Here is a 21,267-nt window from a genome sequence, read left to right as displayed (position 1 = left end):
TCTTAGGATTTTCGCTCGAAACATTTAAGCAGTTCTTGGCCATTCTGTGTAAGAACCAAGTTTCTGCTCCATATGTTACCACTGTTCGTATTAGTGTTTTATAACAGTCACTTTATTTTTTCTGGATAGTGATGAGACCATCTGTCTTCTCAAACCATAGCAACACTTACTGGCAAGTATTATTCTTAATTTTTTCGCTGACGTCGTTATCTTTAGTCAACAGAGAGCGTAGGCATATGAAGGTGACCACACCTTCTAGTTCTAAATCAGGTTCCGAGGTTCTTTAACCAGGATGTTCTTCTTCTTCCTGGACCCGCTTTCCAATATTTTCCTTGCAGTATGGCTTGTAGGAGTTCACATCTGGATTCATTTTGCATAATGTGTCTGAAGTATTGCAACTTTGGAGATTTGATGTGGCAGTACCTGTTGGTTCTTCATTCTTCTGAGAACCTCCTCATTTATGACCCGGTCACTATTGGGACCGTGCAAGTTCGGCAAAGCGACCTCTATTTCTACGCTCTGTACTTTTATTCGCACTTTTAATTATATTGGCCAATTATATTAGTCCTGGTTGCTGGATTATTGTCAAGGCCATAGTCCAAAAAATAATAAGAAGAAAAAATAAGATGCAGGTTATGTTATGCAAAGTTAAACAATTGTATGTAGTAAATAAAATTAGTTATTAAAATGCAGTACTGCAAGCAAAATACAATTAATTAAATTTACCTTTCTATAATAATCGCATATCATATCAATATTGTGGAGCAATATACAGAGTGTCCCAAAAGTAGTGGAACGGTCGAATATTTCGCGAATTAAACATCGGATCGAAAAACTGGAAAATACGTGTTTAATCGTTTTCAAAAATCTATCCAATGACACCAAACACCAACCCCCACTACACCCCCTGGAGGTGGGGTGGAGGGTAACTTTAAAATCTCAAATGGAAACCCCTAGTTTTTCTTGCAGATTTGGATTCATTACGTAAAAGTAAGCAACTTTTATTCAAGACATTTTTTCGAACTGTGGATAGATGGCGCTATAATTGAGAAAAACGATTTATCCTGATACCATAGGTAAATTATAGAAACGGTCTAATATCTCGAGAAATACATTTCCAAATGAGAAACCAAAAAAAAGGTTTTTAATACTTTTCAAAAACCTATCGAATAACACTAAACATGACCCTCCAACCCACCCCCTAGAGGTGGGGTGGGGGGTAACTTTAAAATTTTAAATAGCAACCCCCACTTTTTATTACAGATTCGAATTCGTCATGAAAAATTAAGTAACATTTATTCGAAACATTTTTTAGAATTGTTGATAGATGGCGCTTTAATTGGAAAAATACGATTTATTAGCGCCATCTATCAGTAATTTTAAAAAATGTTTCGAATAAATGTTGCTTAATTTTTCATGACGAATTCGAATCTGCAATAAAAAGTGGGGGTTGCTATTTAAGATTTTAAATTTACCCCCCACCCCGTCTCCAGGGGGTGGGTTGGAGGGTAATTTTTGGTGTTTATCGATAGGTTTTCGAAAAATATTAAAAACCTGTTTTTTGGTTTCTCATTTGGAAGTGTATTTCTCGAGATATTAGACCGTTTCTATAATTTACCTATGGTTTCAGGATAAATCGTTTTTTATGATTATAGCGCCATCTATCCACAGTTCGAAAAAATGTCTTGAATAAAAGTTACTTACTTTTATGTAACGAATCCAAATCTACAAGAAAAACTAGGGATTTCCATTTGAGATTTTAAAGTTACCCTCCACCCCACCTCCACGGGGTGTAGTGGGGGTTGGTGTTTGGTGTCATTGGATAGATTTTTAAAAATGATTGAACACGTATTTTTCAGTTTTTCGATCCGATGTTTAGTTCGCGAAATATTCGACCGTTCCACTACTTTTGGGACACCCTATATAATTTTTCTGCTTCAATGACAGAAGGTATGAAATATACGTCAATTTGACAATTTCAATTGACAATATGAATTATTTAAGATAGTTGCAATATTTCTCCGCGACTCGCGCACGGTCGTTTCTCGTTTCCCTTCCAAGTACTTGCACACCGCGAATACGGGATTTTAAGTATTCTCCGATATAACCGAACCAAACCATTCAAGAACATACAAAAGGACAGAGAAGATGTAGCATCGCAGCATTCTTACTTTTATGCAAAGAGAGAGGTTGTGGCTTTTGAAGAAGGCACCAATCCGGTTGAAGCTGGATGTAGCTTTTCCGATACGCGCTCTTATCTCTTGGTTTTTGGTCAAATCTTCATTTATTATGGCGCCGAGGTAGTCGTAGTGCGTCACTCCTTTTACAGGGGTTTAGTTTAGTGATGTTGAAAAAGTAACTATTCGTTACAAAGTACTCGTTACTTACGAATACCGAAAGTAACGATTACTATGCAGGAAGACAAATCGTTACTTTGATTACTCGGATTACTTCGTTAATTCGTACCAATCGTATCAGAGCGAGTAACAACTATTCTATCTACTTTGATTACTCTGATTACTTCGTACTTCGTGAAGGTCGTTATTATATCGGAATAGCTATACAAAATACCTACCTACTGAGAAATACGTTCTCGATATGATTACCGGTACTCAAATGCAAAAGTAACAAAAGTAATTATAGTAATCAAATCATTTTTATCCCTTAAACAGATCGGTGAATATCGTTGCTATATCGGAATACCTATACAAAATACCTACCTAGTGAGAAATACGATTCTCGATATGATTACCGCTACTCAAATACAAAAGTAACAAAAGTAATCATAGTAATCAAAGTAACGATTTGTAACGAATACTCGAAAGTAACTATAATCAACATCACTAGTTTAGTTGACGTAGAGTTAACCTTATGTTATCTTTTTCATGCTAATGATCATATAAGCTTTGTCTTCTTTACGTTTATGTTTAGTCCACACTCTTCCCTCTAATACGTGATTTTGTTCATAAGGACTTGAAGTTCTTCCAGGTTGTCCGCAAATCTGGTATTGCTATTCAAGCCTGGGAAACCCCCCGACCCAGCATCCTCTTACAGGCCAATATGCCTTCTAGACTGTCTTGGCAAGTTTTACGAAATTCTTGTGAAGAAGAGGCTGGAGGGGGTATTGGCAAGTGAGAGCTCTATCCAGCCAACAATTCGGATTTCTAAAAGGTCGATCAGCAGTAGACGCAGCGATCTGGATTAGAGACGCGGCACAAACAAGTAGACAGAGGTGGGTGGACTTGTTCTATTGAACATTAAAAATGCCTTCAACTCGGCGAACTGGGGCCTCATCATCGACAGGATTGTCGAGCTGGGAGCCCCGGATTACATGTCTATAATAAAGCACTACCTATCGGAAAGAAGCGTATGCATAAAGAAGAAGAATAAGATGAATATGACTGCTGGAGTACCCCAAGGGTCAGTCCTGGGACCCACACTATGGAACATATTATACAATGGGGTACTAGAGGTAAATAGAACACAAGGAGTAAGGGCAATAGCATACGCAGACGACCGAGCCCCACGAATCGGGGTATCATATATAAAGTAAACACAGCAATGGATAGAGAACAACGATTTAAAATTGGCAGTAAAAATGACTGAGATACTTATCTTGAGGGGACCGGACGGCGGGATCGAAAAGACATTAATTTTCGGTTCAGAGGCTCCGAACTAAAACACCAGAAAACAGTTAAATATTTGGGAATAATCTTCGACGACAGAAGGTCATTCGGCCCACATATACAGGAAGCATGTCGGAAAGCGGAGGAAAGTAGCCCTTAAAAAAATTAATGCCGAATATATAAGGCCCTGCCGAATAGTATAAGCGATATATTATTCGACTTGCCTTAGCAAGCCGAGAACAGATGTACAGATACTTTTGATCTTTATATAATTTCCGGTTAAAAAGTTCTAACCGGAAGTGCCGTATATTATAGTCGCAGAAATAATACATGTGACATATCAATAAAATCGTATTGAAGAGTCGAGCTTGAATCTTTAGTTCCGGTTTTGAAGTCATTTCCGTTTAAACAATTATAACCGAAAGTTTAGTAAAAATGACTCAAAATTAGTGAAATCGTATATTAATCGACGCAAACTTTCACCAAAATTTCAAATGTCGACTTGCGGTTCTACTTTCGATCACTTTGGGTGAAAATCTAGGACTTACGAAGTCCAATTAGTTGTTTATCTAGAAAATATGCATGTACCTAATAATAAAAAAATATAAATAACTTAGAACTATTCTATATATAATCATAAACTATATATAGTGCGTCCGCTCTAACTTTTCCCATGCGTCACGACTTATTTTTAAACAAATTAAGTCAAAACCTAAAGTGAAACGAACGTCGATGTGTGTAGTATATAGTATACAGTATACAAAATGTATACAGAGAGAGTCTGTAATTTGGAATAAATTCAATATCTCAAATACTAATTGTTTTTTTGAAAAATGCTCAGACCCGTCGATTAGTATTTCAAATTGTCCTTTTTGACATACAATAATAATGTATATACAGGGTGTCCCAATTTAGAGATATGACGTCATCGTTAATTTTCTTAAATGGCAACACTGTCATTTTGATAGCTATTTTGATAGGGTGTATCAAGTTATACACAACTGACGAATATCAAATTTTTATTCTCAACCATTTACAAGATAATAGTAAATAACAAAGTTATGTCTGTAATTTGGAATAAATTCAATAATTATAATACTAATTGTTTTTTTGAAAAATGCTTAGACCAGTCGATTAGTATTTCAAATTGTCAGTTTTGACATACAATAATAATGTATACATTGTGTCCCAATTTAGAGATATGACGTCATCGTTGATTTTCATAAATGGCAACACTGTCATTTTGATAGCTATTTTGATAGGGTGTGTAAAGTTATACACAACTGCAAAATTTTAAAATTTTTTCCCTACCATTTACAAGATAATAAAAAATAACAAAGTTATGAAAAACAAGTAATCAAATAATAATTGAATTTAATTATTTCGAACAAACAAATGCTCATAACGTTGCCCATTGACAATTTAACAATAATCGAGGGCATCATTATGAGTATTTGCTTAATTGAAATAATTAAATTAAATTATTATTTGATTTATCTCTAACTTGGGACACCCTGTATACATTATTATTTTATGTGAATAATGACACTTTAAAATACTAATCGACGGGTCTGAGCATTTTTCAAAAAAACAATTAGTATTTTAATTATTGAATTTATTCCAAATTACATACATAACTTTGTTATTTTTTATTATCTTGTAAATGGTAAAGAATAAAAATTTAATATTTTGCAGTTGTATATAACTTTACACACCCTATCAAAATAGCTATTAAAATGACAGTGTTGCCATTTAAGAAAATCAACGATGACGTCATATCTCTAAATTGGGACACCCTGTATACATTATTATTGCATGTCAAAAAGAACAATTTGAAATACTAATCGACGGGTCTAAGCATGTTTCAAAAAAACAATTAGTATTTGAGATATTGAATTTATTCCAAATTACAGACTCTCTCTGTATACACATCGACGTTCGTTTCACTTTAGGTTTTGACTTAATGTGTTTGAAAATAAGTCGTGACGCATGGGACGTCAGTTAGAGCGGACGGACAATATATAATTAACTAATAAGAAAGTAGTATCCAGTTCGTCTACAAAAATATTTACAATATTTTCATATTTTATCTCTTACAGTTACAGCTCCATTTTCCCGGCCCCTTTTGATTTCCCGGGAGTATGGAAATTTACAAATAAAGAGAAGAAATTGTTTTTTTTATTCATTATTATTTTTCAATGCAATTAGTATAAAAAAGTACAAAATTGATTAAAAATTAAATATTTTCATCAAAATTCAACAATTTAAAAGAAAATTCAAAACTAAAGGAAATTTGAAAAATAGGAAAATTATAAATTTGTGTTTAATCTGAAGTTTTGTTGCTTTTATTATTGAAATAAGTTTTAAGAAAATAATAAATTGTTCAGTGTTTGATCTTTCCGGCTAGCTTTGTTTGATCTTTCTTTTTTTTTGTACAGAAATTTCCTGAAGTTATAAACACACATTCGCTTTCTGTGGATGAAGGTCAGAAGGTCTGATGCTTTTTAGTGCAGTGAGTAATTTTTTTAATGTCCGGTCAGCTGATTTGAATTGTCGTACAACGCGACCTCTTTTTTAATGACCGTTTATAACTCTTCATAAACATAAATTTGATTCAAAATAAATATTTACCTTATAATTCTGGACGCTTCAAAATGAATCAGATGGGTTGCATAAACAATAGAATGTTTATGCTGACCGATATGGTACATTCTGATTTAACGCCAAAATTGGATGGTTATATAATTAAAAAAGAAATATTTAAAGTGGAATATGTACTTTAAAATTATAAGCAGAGATAATTATTACTTTTCAAGGCTTCTCATTTCATAATGTGGATTCAAAAAGAAGCCACAAAAGCTCAAATAAACACAAAGGACATCGCACACATCTTATGGAAAATATAATGTCACTCAATTTCAATAAAATTTATACGATTAGATTCGTTTTAATATAACGATCAATTCTTATCATTGCGCCAACTCTTAATTATGATTAATTACGGCGCAAATTGCAATTAAAGTTTATCGAAATCACATTTTTGGAGTCCACAAAATGTTAGTTTACAATCATTATTGCTCTGAGTGCTATTCATAACAGCTTAAATCCCGCTGGGCCTAAGCGGATTAGTGAAACTAATCCGCTGATTTATGGAGTACCGAAAATCTGGGTATTTTAAAATATTTTTTCTCTCTCTAACTTATGTACCTACATTTGATTTCAGATTTATTTATATCAATTTCTGCTCTTATTTTTTAAAATAGAGAGTTGGCGCAATGATAAGATTTGATCGTTAATTTAAAACGAATCTATTGGTATAAATTTTATTGAATTTGAGTGACATTATATTTTCCATAAGATGTGTGCGATGTCCTTTAACGAACTTATAAGCAAAAACGTATGTTTACTGCACATTACTGCACACTAACTTTTAAAACAATTTTGTGAGTGACGTAGTTCGCGCCAAGGAGGATCCGCCCACGACTGCGCTCCATCCTATATCTAGTTAAGTGTATCGTGAGAGGGTACGAATGCATTGAACAGGTAACGGAGCCATAGGTTCAGGACTAGAAGAAAGAAGAAGTCTGGAAAGTCGGCAGGATCAGTTGTCAAGAGAAACAGGCAAAGCCGCCTGGACTAGGGCTCTTATCCCTGATGTAGTGAGGTGGTATGAATGCAGCCACAGGCGCGTCAACTACTATTTCACGCAATTTTTGACGGGACATGGATCCTTTCGGTCATATACATATCGTATAAGAAAGACCGAGGACGATCTGTGTACCGAGTGTGGAGTGGTGGATGACGCGCACCATGTGATATTCGTATGCCCTGTATATCATGCAGGGCGAATCTCGCTACAGCTGAGAATGGGGTCCCCTCTGGGTGAGCCCCAAGAATTTGCACAAAGCCATTACAAATGAAAAAATGTTTGACTTGATCATTGGATTTGTCACCGAAACGATGAAGCATAATACCCCAGGTTGTGGGTGAAAAAACGTGATATAATTCAGAAATGTTTGAAACCTATCAGGTGTTGTAAAGGACGATCCCAGGAATAACTTATACTAAAATGTAACCAAAAATTTTGTGCGGTTTTTTATTTATGACGATTTTCATTTGTTAAATTTGCAATTTTTCAAGATTTTTAATTTTGCAGCTTAGGATATTCATTTTAGAGAAAAACTTTTAAATAGAAAATTGTAGTAAATTAAAAAACCTACAATTTGAGCTATGGCAAGTTTAATTTCGTTAATACGTTATTGCAAAACAACCTGCGAAAAGTCCAAAATGGCCGTTTTTTGCAACTGCCTTATTTATTGTAAAAATAACTTTTATGTATTTTTAAGGCTTTTAAATGAAGATCTTTCAATACTAAACATAAAAAAAATTGTAGTGCCCGATTGGTGAACTTGTTGCTTAGATATTATAATTTGTTTATCCCAAGAGTTCAAATGTCCAAAGCTATAACTTTTTGAAAAAAAAATCGTACAGAGTTAATCTAAGATCCACTCTCCTTCTAAAGACTTGTATTTTCATATTCTAATGTAAATAAATGCGTATACCATTTTCCAACCTCTTATTTCGGGTTTGAAAATAAGGGGGCAAATTTCGTTATAAACATTTAGAACTGAAGCCGCCCCTGTACATCCTATGAGTTTCTAACTTGCAGGTTATTGTTGCTGAAGACAAAATAAAGATTCAAAACCAAATAACAATTTTCTACGACCAACTGAAGCCGAGATAATTGTTTTTGTTTTCTTAAATCGTAGTGACTTTATTTATAACAATTAAGAAATTATTTCAAAGTAACAGACTAAAGAAAAACTTATGTTATCTTAAAATCAAAATTATTTTAACCGAAAATTACATTTAATTATTAAAAATGATTTTTAAAATGTAGTGGAGATTTATTTTTGGTTACGACTGTGATTTATTGTGTCCGTTGCCATTAGCAACGGCTAGCAACTTATAATACATTGAATCACGGTGTTTGCTTTAAATTTTAAAGCACCGCTTGGATTGACATGAAATTTGACAAACACATAGATAACATGTTAAAGAATGAAAATGATATTGGGCCTCTGTGTGCTTTTGTCCTGGGGTTGAGTTTCACCCCTTATAAGGGGTGAAAAATATATGTTCCAAATAAGTTCGGAAATGGATAAAACGTCTAATTCTAAGCACCTTTTGTTCTATAGCACTTTTTCACCAAGTTAATGCCTTTCGAGTTATTTTCGAGTAAATACCTTAATTTTTCAACAAAAAAAAACACGTTCTTAGGCGGTTTTTGACAAATAACTCAAACAGTAAGTATTTTATTGAAAAAAAGAGTTTTAACAAAAATATAGCAAATTAAAAATTGAAAAAAATGATGTATGCATGAAATCTCTAGACCCAGTAGAAACAAAGATCTAGCTAAAGTAAAATAGGTTTATATCCCTCAAATTTCAAAGTGAATTATTTTAACGTGAAATAACTAAAAAATCATGCACTTTTTGTTGTTTTACTAGTGTATGTGTCGTTTATGTCTGTAAGTTTCATCGTTTCAAAGTGCTTATTTTTGAAAGGGCTGTAGTTAAAAGGACTTGAACTAGTCAATAATCACGAGTGTATGCAAATTTAGAACAGCCATATCTTAACAAATTTTTGCCTTCCAAAAAAAGCAAAAAATCCAAAATATTCGTAACAGCAAAAACTTCATTTTTTTACTCTTTGTGATTTTTGGTCACACTAATAAATTTTAAGTTATTTAAAAAAACATTTTTTTCAAAATTAAAAATTAAAAATTAAAACAGATTTACTTTAAATTTTTTTTTAAATAAGCCCTTTGAACCGATGATATTTACAGATCATATAAATAATACATGAGCAAAGTAACTTGTGAAGCGGTAATGATTAATTTGATTTAAGATGGTAATTAGGGGGCGATTTTACCGAGTTTTTTGACAAAAAAAAAACGAGATCAACTTTATTTTCAGCGTAACTTGCTTACTTTTGATGCTATAAACTTTTTTTTAAAACAGATATACATATTTTTTAAACACTTTTAAAAAGTTGTAATGATTTTTCTCCAAAAAGTGCATGATTTTTTGGTTATTTCACGTTGAAATAATTCACTTTGAAATTTAACGGATATAAACCTATTTTACTTTAGCTAGATCTTTGTTTCTACTGGGTCTAGAGATTTCGTGCATACATTTTTTTCAATAAAATACTTACTTTTTGAGTTATTTGTCAAAAACCTCCTAAAAACGTGTTTTTTTTTGTTGAAAAATGAAGGTATTTACTCTAAAATAACTCGAAAGGTATTAACTTGGTGAAAAAATGCTATATAACAAAAGGTGCTTAGAATTAGACGTTTTATCCATTTCCGAACTTATTTTCAACATATATATTTTGAACACCCCCAGGAAAAAAGCACACAGAGGCCCAATATCATTTTTATTCTTTGACATGTTATCTATGTGTTTGCCAAATTTCATGTCAATCCAAGCGGTGCTTTAAAATTTAAAGCAAAAACCGTGATTCAATGTATTATAAGTTGCTAGCCGTTGATAAGGGCAACCTACACAATAAATCACGGTCGTAACGAAAAATAAATCTCCACTACATTTTAAAAATAATTTTTAATAATTCAATGTAATTTTCGGTTAAAATAATTTTTATTTTAAGATAATATAAGTCTTTCTTTAGTAAATGACTGTGAAATACTTTCTTAATTGTTATAAATAAAGTCACTACGATTTAAGAAAACAAAAACAATTATTTCGGCTTCAGTTGGTCGTAGAAAATTTTTATTTGGTTTTGAATCTTTATTTTGTCTTCAGCAACAATAACCTGCAAGTTAGAAACTCATAGGATGTACAGTGGCGGCTTCTGTTCTAAATGTTTATAACGAAATTTGCCCCCATATTTTCAAACCCGAAATAAGAGGTCGAAAAATGTTATACGCATTTATTTACATCAGAATATGAAAGTATAAGGGCCGGTTGTTCGAACGCTAATCAACAATGATCATTATCAAATAATTAATTACTCTCAATGTCAATTGTTAAAACATAATTAATTACAATTCTGAGACTATAATCAATTAATATAACAATAATTATTAACATCATTAATAATAAATCTCATAATTGTAATTAATTATGTTTTCAGCAACCCAAACAAAGTTGACATTGACAGTTTTGGTGACAGTAATTAAATATTTAATAATGATCATTGTTGATTAGCGTTCGAACAACCGGCCCTTAGTCTTTAGAAGGAGAGTGGATCTTGGATTAACTCTGTACGATTTTTTTTTAAAGTTGTAGCCTTGGACATTTGACCTCTTGGGATAAACAAATTATAATATCTAAGCAGCAAGTTCACCAATCGGGCACTACATATTTTTTTCATGTTTATTGTTGAAAGATCTTCATTTTAAAGCCTTAAAAAAATACATAAAAGCTATTTTTACAATAAATAAGGCAATTGCAAAAAACGGTTATTTTGGACCTTTCGCAGGCTGTTTTGCAATAACGTATTAACGAAATTAAACTTGCTATAGCTCAAATTGTAGGTTTTTTAATTTACTACAATTTTCTATTTAAAAGTTTTTCTCTAAAATGAATATCCTATGCTGCAAAATTAAAAATCTTTAAAAATTGCAAATTTAACAAATGAAAATCGTCATAAATAAAAAACCGCACAATTTTTGGTTACATTTTAGTATAAGTTATTCCTGACATCGTCCTTTACAACACCTGATAGGTTTCAAAAATTCCTGAATTATATCCTGAAATCGACCTATTTTTCACCCACAGCTTGGACTATAAGGAAGAAAGAGAGGAGACTTCAACAAAGATAATCCGTTTGTATTTCTTTTGAACATGTGTCGTGCTGCGCCGACTGGGGTGGGTAGCCAATATACAGCTCCCACTTCTGCCGGGGCAGAGTGTTTTAACATAAAAAAATTGTAATCCTAGTGTTAGTAAATGTTAGATGTTTTGTTTTTCATGTATTTATATCCTCTGTTGCGAGTGTATAGATGAATGGGCCACTCCTACTGGGGGTGGAGAATGAAAGTTTAGTTGTTCTTACCAACTGTCAAGTAATTCTTTGCCAGTTTACGGTGGGTGGGATGGTGACGTGGTCGCGCTCCCTCACCCATTATTATGCAGATAAGTCGGTTGTCTTACGGATCCTGGCTGGCTGCATGCGTGGGCGGGGTGGCGAGACCGGGTTGTCATGACAGTCACAGAGCCCACGCAGAGAGTGCTGGATGAGGGTGACGAGCAAAGCAGGTGGGTCAGAGCTATGACATTTAAGGTCGGTTCCTGGCCCGCCGGTTGGAAAAAGAGGGGGTGACTTTAGTTGGTAGGTGGCTCGCTACGATTAGGCGTAGGGAGTTGAATCCAACACGCCTGGGACACCTTCCCAGAAGTCTAGAAGATTCTCACCTCCCAAAAAAAAGGCTGGCCGCAACTACTATGGTCTGCCATCTGCATACCTGATGTTGTTCAGTAGAATACCTTTTTCAGTTTTCTGCAAAGCTTCGATAATATTCTTTTAGGGTAGGGATTGAAGATAGTGGAGACAAAAAACAACATTGCTTCAGTCATTGAAAAAAAGAAGGATAATGATAAATAACGGGATTCATTAATTTGCATTAAAAACTTTTTCCTTTGTTAAATAATGATCTATCAGCGACTAATAAATTTCAAAAATAATTTTTAATCAACTGCATATAAGTATTTTTTGTTTTGTTTTTAAGTTGCAATTATTGGCTATGAGCATGTGTGCTTGGTTGTGTAGTAATCTCGACTACATCTAATAGCCACTTCTGACGAATCTAAAAGCCGATCAAACTTTAGTCCATCAAACCAACTGGGGCTGGGATTAGTGAACCGAGTATATAAATTAATGTGACGATTTTCTTTCTACGTATGCAAACATTTTTCAAAATTGGGAAATAAATAAAAAAGTTATCAAAACGTGTTAAACGTGTTTCTTAACTATCGTTTTTTATGTACCTAAGTGTATTCGCTGTGTGCAAGTACTTAAAAGGGGATACGAGAAACGATCGTGCGTGTATAGCGGACAAATCTTGCAACTTTCTTTAACATATATTTCTTAAATAATTCATATTGTTAATTGAAATTGTCAAATTGACGTAGTATCTTTCATACATACTGTCATTTAAGAAAATGAGATTTCGCAAATGATGTGTCATAAATTGTAAAAATTATATGTTGCTCCACAATATTGATATGATATGCAATTATTAAAGGGAATTTAATTAATGGTATGTTGCTTGTAGAACCTAACCTCAATCTTACTTTTTCTTCTTATTCTTTTTTGGGTTATGGCCTTGACAATTATTTAGTAACCATGACTAATATAATTGGCCAATATAATTAAAAGTGCTAAAAATGTTGCCGAGCTATGAAACCAGGTATCGCTTTTCCGAACTTGCACAATCCCAATATAAAAGATTTTAGTAACCAAATCCAACAATTTCTTAAAAGAAATAATTCATTACTAACCTTACAGAAGATCTGGATGAACTCCTCGATTTCGATTTACTTTTACTTTTTCTACCTTTTTCTTTAGAACGACTTTTGGATCTTGACCTCGATTTACTAATCTTCATGTGGATATCGACATTGTCTTTACCAGCTACTGAAGGGCTCGGATCCTTACCATTCCTTAAAGGTAAAACCTTAATATCAAAGAAATCTGGTTCTATGTGCCTTTTAACAATAGGTTTCGGACTGGGAGGTTTCTCTTTCTTCCGTTCCAGACTTTCTTTTGCCTTCGCTGCTAGATCAGATTTTAACAGTCGCAGATATCGAAGTTCTTTGTCGTCTTTCTCATCTTCTTTCTCTTTCTCTTTTTCTACCTCCGGTCCTGATACATCACCTTCGCTGGAGGAAGACCGTAGTCGGACTACTGGTAATGGTTTTTTCGTTTTTGGCTTTTCTGTGGATTTCTTTTTAGCCTAAAATTAAAACATAATTAAAGAGTTAAATCTTAATTGTTCAGTTTGTAAGCAGAACTAGACTGAACACTTAGGGGAGTGCAATTAGAACGAAAACATGCATTGTTTCGGAAACATTCAAACAAGCTTATTTTTTCTAAAACTTTTTTGTTAGTTTATATACATGTTAAAGTAAAAAGTTCTACTTGCAGATTTCGCCGCTAATTGTTTATTAATTGTTTAAACAATAACAATTGTTTTGTATAAATAATTTTAAAAATATCGATAAATTCATCATTTTACTTTGATCAAATATGTTTCTATTTTGTTTTTGATTATGCTGAATCCGAATATGGTATTGCAATTTGAAAATTCTTACACAGAAGCTCTTATACAGTGTGTCTGCGTAGCTAGGAACCCCATGGAAAACTTTTTTATTATCAATTTTACGAAAAAAAAATTATTCTTCATAAAATGCTCTGGATAGTCAAAAACCTAAAACTCAACCATCAGATATCAAATTTTATCAATTTTATACGAGTTATGTCAAAAATATGAATTTCGTTAAAGAGTAAAGTACCTTTATATTCCAGAATATCAAAATATGCTATTATGAAAAGTTGTTTGAAATTGGAAACTATGTTTAAATATACAATTACATCATTCTAATCGAAAAGAAAATTTTCAATTTTTTCTCAAATTACGGATACTCATCATTATTTTATTACAATTTTATTATGATAACTATTTTATAACTTTTACGAAAAAAAGATATTCTTCATAAAATGCTCTCCCTGGTCTAGAATCTAAGATACAACCATCAGATATCAAACTTTTTAAATTTTATACGAGGTATGTAAAAAATATGAATTTTTCTTAAGAGTTAAGTGCCTTTATTATTCACAATATTTTAATCAGAAGGATGTAATTGAACACTAAAACAAATTTTTTAATTCCAAACAACTTTTCATAATAACAATTTTCGATATTGTGAAATGTAAAGGTACTTTACTCTTGAGTGAAATTCATATTTTTTGAAATACCTCGTATAACATTAATTAAATTTGATATTTGATGATTGCATCTTAGATTATATGGACATCTTGGATTTTAAAGCACCCTACGTAACGCACAGCTGGCACAGCTGAATGTGGCTGCATTTTTATGTTTGTGCATCACAGTGTTGCCATGCTGTTTTCTATATATTTCTTTCATAATTTCAATCAATGTTAAATATACCTACAAGAATAATAGAATAATAACATTTACTTCTCCGTCATTATACTAGGTATAATGATAAATGAGGTGTCAAATTAAAGCTTATAATCCAAGGATAGTACTAAAGGTAAGAAATTAGACCTAGGTTGTCTGTCCGTCTGTCTGTCTGACCGCGAATATAACTCCTCCGTTACTATACCAGGTAGAATGACAAATGAGGTGTCAAATGAAAGCTTATAATCCAAGGATGGTACTGAAGGTGATAAATTTGACATAGGTTGTCTGTCCGTCCAACCACGAATATAACTCATCCGTCACTATAGCAGGTAGAATGACAAATGAGGTGTCAAATGAAAGCTTATAATACAAGGATGGTACTAAAGGTGAGAAATTTGACATAGGCTGTCTGTCCGCCTGTCCGTCCAACCACGAATATAACTCATCCGTCACTATAGCAGGTAGAATGACAAATGAGGTGTCAAATGAAAGCTTATAATACAAGGATCGTACTTAAGGTGAGAAATTTGACATAGGCTGTCTGTCCGTCTGTCCGTCCGACCGCGAGTATAACTCATCCGTCACTATACCAGGTAGAATGACAAATGAGGTGTCAACTGAAAGTTTATAATCCAAGGATAGTAGTAAAGGTGAGAAATTAGATCTAGGTTGTCTGTCCGTCTGTCTGTCTGTCCGCGAATATAACTCCTCCGTCACTATACCAGGTCGGACGGACAGGCGAACAGACAGCCTATGTCAAACTTCTCATCTTTAGTACCATCCTTGGATTATAAGCTTTCATTTGACACCTCATTTGTCATTCCACCTGGTACAGTGACGAAGGAATCATATACGCGGTCGGACAGACAGACGGCCTAGGTTAAATTTCTCACCTTTAGTACCATCCTTGGATAAGCTTTCATTTGACACCTCATTTGTCATTCTACCTGGTATAATGACGAAGGAGTTGAGTTTGCAAACAGACAGACAAGACGGACGGACGGACAGACGGACGTGGACAATTCAATGTTTTCACATTTTTTCAAAATTGGTGAAAACAACAACATAATAAACTTTACTTAATTGGTGTTTCAAAACTACTTACTTTTAACACATTAGGTACACAATATTACAAGGTTTCTAGCAAGTTAAACGTCACAATGATTTAAAATAATCAAGTAAAAACCTATATATACATAACATATTAGAACATACCTAAAATGCACAAAAATGATACATTTCACACACAAATATAATATCACAAAAAATTGTAACGTGATAGTATGAAAAAATAGAGGATACGGCAACGGTGTTACATGTGACGGTCGGCCCGGGTCGGATTCAATGCCAATATCTACACAGACATTGGGGGCTATGCTGTATCCTTTACGTAAAGTGATTACGTACATGTGTAAAGTTCAGAATTACGTACATCAGATTACAGTCGTCAAAACATAAGTGTATAAAGTGGTATGATGTATCAAAAAAATTACGTATCATGTTATTTAGGGTTCTGTCATGTCCTGACTGTCAGTTAATTCATGTTAACCCAACTTTTTGCTTGTTTTTAAGTTTAATGTTTATATTTTGAAAAGATGAATTTTGTAAATCGGTTATTTATGTACTTAAATGCTGTGGCAGAAAGACATAATTTAAATCTAGAGTGACTTCAGTTACGAGATGGATTACGAGACAACCAGTAATCCGTTTTTATGAGATATTTCAGTGCCAAAAACTATTACTGTGATATAAAATTAAATAAAACATTGTAATTATTACTAGATTAACAATCTTATATTTTTTATGTTTAGTGATAATGTTTAAAATTTAATGGACTAAGCTCATGTTGTAAGTTTTTATGCTTCTTTAATACAATGCTTTTTTGTCTTAATTTCATTGTATTTACTGAGAAAAGAATTATAAATTTATTTTAGACTTGATGAAACAAATAAATTTTGCGAAAGCTTGATATTAATACATTCACTGACACAACTGCATATGAAGTCACTCCTTAAGAAGATGTGACTACATGTGAAGTGTGTCTGTTAATGTGTCTACAGAGTTTTTTTTTATTCTGCCCCTTAACTTAATGACTGCAACATCAAAATACAGATAACAGACACTAAGAATTCAGCTTTTTCACCCATTTAGTGAAGATGTTTTGTTTACAAATCAACATTATCAGTTTATCTACATTTCTCTATGCTATACCGCTATATTTACTAGAGGTGTATGCTAGCTTGGGAAAAGATCATTACAGAAGCAATGCAACCAATTTGTGACAATAATGTTAGAAGATCCTAACGATTCCAGAGCAACAACTAACACATCCAAGGAGGAAGCTACAGCTACCCGAGGAAAGGAATGCGGAATGTTTCAAACAATCAATGTTTAGAGTTTTTCAAACAAGGAAAGGTTAACGCAGACCTATTCTAACTTGGCTATACTGTACTGATGATAGCTAATGAGTCAGAGACATGTGTCTGTCTTCACATAGTATATCTTAAACATACTGTATTTTTTCCATCCTTGTTGCGAGACGTGCTGATATATACTTCCTACTTGATTTTACTGTCAACTCACACTGACCATGAGGAAGTGGTTCAAGCACTTCAAAAAATAAAGGAATCAGAGGATATTCCTGGGGAAATGTGGAAGCCATTAGGAGAGGCAGGAATAAGTTGGCTAATACGTTTATTTAATAGAATTATGGAAGTTGGACAAATGCTAAACGAATGGAGAAGCAGTATATTTGTACCCGTTTATAAAAACAAAAAAAAATACAATAATGAACAAACTACAGAGTCATAAAACTACTTAGACACTTCATGAAAATATGGGAGAGGCACAGTAAGTACTCAGTTCTTATTTATACTCATTAGTTTTGGATCAGTAAACAAGGGAACTGCATAGACCTGGATAATGCGTACCAAAAAAAAGTTGATTAATAGCTAGCTGAAAATTATTTGTTAATAGATTACCAGTGTCTAGTCAGACAAACTTTGATGTATGGGAACAGGGGAAGTATTAATTGTGGAATAAGTTAAAAATTTGGAACGTCAGACTTTGAAAACGTTCCATGTATTTTGTCGGACAGAACTTCCAATTGATTTATTTCCATTTCATTACTCTCATGCAAAAATCGGACTGGTGTTTATCACCAACTGGGCATTTTAATGAGTGGAACAAGAAGAACATGTCAAATGACAGGAATCATGTTGGTTAGTAATATCAGTCTGATTTTTGCATGAGAGTTTAATGAAAGGGTAACAAATCAATTGGATGTTCTGTCTGACAAAATACACGGGAGTTTTAGTAATCTACGTTCCAAATTTTTAAACTGTTCCACAATTAAAACTTCCAGTGTTTGCGTACATCAAAGTTTGTTAAGCTATAGGGCTTTTCATTCACAGTCATTTGTTTCGAGCTTCTGTCATATGCCGTATAATCCGTGTATAGGGCTTTTCATCGATTGTCATTTGTTTCGAGCTTCTGTCATGTGTCATATTATATTAATATATCTACGTCTTTGTATCATTGGTATATGCCAATAACGTATGACATAGATATATTAATATTATGTGACACATGACAGAAGCTCGAAACAAATGACTGAATGAAAAGCCCTATATTAATATTATATAACATATGACAGGAACTCGAAACAAATGACAATTGATGAAAAGCCCTATTAGCAAATTTTCAGCTTGCTATTAATCAACTTTTTTTTGGTACGTGGGATCCAGGCCTAGCAGGGTAAGGGTGCACTCACTAAGGAGACCAAAGGATGGTATCCTCGCCTAGAACAGAGTATTCTACTACTCTTCATTTTCGTGAACGATCTCATCGCATTTAACATAATGCATCGGGCGATCCATGATATGGTACGAGGGATACCAGGGAGCGAGGGTCGGCGCCTCGTTGTGAGCAAAACTTTACATTTACATTGAACTTTACATTGAAGTACTAAACAACTATAAAATCACTTAAAAATTAAACACTAAACCAATTAAACTAAATATCAAATACAAGTCTATCACACAAACAACTTTGTTTCACAAATAAAAATAACAATATTTATTAATATAACATAAACATTTTCACATAACCAAACTAAACGGCAAGTAATTTTTGTTTAGAAAAGTTTAAAATTACGTTTACGCGTGCGTTTACCTAAAAGAAATTACATACGAAGGTAGGCAACCCCTTGGATATCATTGATACAGCATACCGATTTTACACACAAGATTACAGCCTGTAATTCGAGTTTACCGTACGTAATCGGTTTACGTAAATGATACAGCATAGCCCCCATTATTAGGGTGCTTTAAAATCCAAGATGTCCGATTATATACGATGCAGAGTATTTTATAAAGAATAACTTTTTTTCGTAAAACTGATAATAAAAAAGTTATCAATAGGTTCCAAATTACGCAGACATCCTGTGTAAGAGCTAAAAAAAATTTTTTGCTGAACATTTATTATTGTTGAAGCTTATTATTAAATGTATTTTAGGTAAGTTTTACAGAAAAAAGTTTTGATCACTTTGTATAAACATTTTTTTAGCTGGTAATTTTCGGTTTTTGTATTACATTTTTGTTATCTTTCTTAATTTTCTCAAAAAGAAATAGTTTATTTCATTCCTAAAGTAAAATAATTTAGTGCATTTTAAAGATTACATCCTAAGGACCAGATGATATTCCTAGGTAAGTATGGAGAGCATTGGGAGAGACAGGAACAAGGTGGCTAGCAGGTTTATTTAATAGAATTATGGAAGTTGGACAAATGCCAGACGAATGGAGAAGCAGTATACTAGTACCTGTCTACAAAAACAAGGGAGATATACAACAATGTACAAACTACAGGGCTATAAAACTACTTAGCCACACCATGAAAATATGAGAAAGAGTAATTGATAGACGGATACGTGAAAAGACCTAAATATCCGAGAATCAGTTAGGCTTTATGCAGGGCAGATCAACAACAGATGCAATTTTCATTATAAGGCAGTTGATAGAAAAATACAGGAGTAAAGAAACAAACGCTCATATGGTATTCAATGATCTTGAGAAAGCATATGATAGAGTTCCTCGAGAGATTCTGTGGTGGGCACTCAATAAGAAAGGAGTCCCTGATGAATATGTAAAGATTGTGAGGGATATGTATGAGGGAGTAACGACTAGTGTTAGGACAGGTGTGGGAGAGACTGATAAATTTCATGTGAAAGTAGGATTGCACCAGGGCTCGGTGCTTAGTCCGTATTTATTCTCATTAGTTTTGGACCAGATAACAGCGAAACTACATGGTAACATTCCATGGTGGTTAATGTATGCTGATGATGTCGTGTTAGTAGGAAATAGTGAAAGAGACTTAGAACAAAAACTGGAACAGTGGAGAAAAGCTCTGGAGGAAAAAGGTTTAAAACTTAGTAGGGCAAAGACAGAGTATTTGCAATGTTCATTTAAAGATGGAGTTACTACAAATAACATGGTATCTTTGGATGGTGAACTGATTGTAAAAAGCAATAGTTTTAAGTACCTGGGATCGGTATTACAGAATAATGGAGAAATAGATGGAGATGCATGCAGTAGAATTAGGGCTGGATGGATGAAGTGGAAGGAAGCGAGTGGTGTGCTGTGTGACAGGAAAATTCCAATGAAGTTGAAGGGAAAATTCTATAAAACAGCCATAAGACCGGCTATGATGTACGGAACTGAATGTTGGGCAGTGAAAAAGAAAGAGGAACAACGAATGCATGTGGCGGAAATGAGAATGCTTAGATGGATGAGTGGAGTGACAAAAAAGGATAAAATTAAAAATGAGTATATTAGGGGAAGTCTAGGTGTGGCACCAATTGATGCCAAAATGAGAGAGCATAGGTTGAGATGGTTTGGTCATGTTCAACGTCGAGACGCTAATCACCCAATACGAAGAATAGCTGAAGTGCAGATTCCTGGAAGTAGTAGGAGAGGAAGACCAAAGAAGACGTGGGGGGAGACGATTAGTCAGGACATGTTGGTAAAGGGGATTAATATTGATATGACCCAGGATAGATTTGTATGGAGAAATGAAATTAGGGAAGTCGACCCCGCATAGGGATAAGGCAAAGAGAATGATAATGATTAAAGATTACATCCTAAGTTTTAAAACAACACTTATAAAACTGTAATAGATTTGTTCAAATTTGAGTAATACCTTCTTAAAGTGGTAGTAATTCTCTAAAACTACGAAGATTTCAAAAATTATTTTTTGAGACGCCATATTGTTTGAATTAAATTTTTGAGATTTTTGTTGAATGTAACATCATTTAGTAAGATGCCTGAAAGGTAAGTTGTGCAAAATTGAGAGTTTTATAAGAAAAATTGTATTAGTTACACATTTTTAAATCATTTTTAAACAAAATTCATGTAAGCGCCGGACTCCACTAGCGATTTTCTAGTCGCGCGATTGTTTTGTCGCGAAGAT

General features: G+C 33.4%; 1 protein-coding gene across 4 annotated transcripts in view; it reads right to left on the bottom strand.

Moving 5' to 3' along the window:
- Nucleotides 1-21,267, bottom strand: part of LOC114328565 (serine/arginine repetitive matrix protein 2) — a 186,230-nt gene that overhangs the window by 7,089 nt on the left and 157,874 nt on the right. For all 4 annotated transcript variants that reach the window (XM_028277446.2, XM_028277447.2, XM_050655590.1 and 1 more), the window contains one exon: nt 13,154-13,608. In XM_028277446.2, the coding sequence (XP_028133247.2) occupies nt 13,154-13,608 (455 nt within the window). The remainder of the gene's footprint in view (nt 1-13,153; nt 13,609-21,267) is intronic.

Source organism: Diabrotica virgifera, chromosome 7, assembly GCF_917563875.1.
Source record: "Diabrotica virgifera virgifera chromosome 7, PGI_DIABVI_V3a".
NCBI lineage: Eukaryota > Metazoa > Arthropoda > Insecta > Coleoptera > Chrysomelidae > Diabrotica > Diabrotica virgifera.
This window is presented reverse-complemented; position numbering and strand designations above follow the sequence as displayed.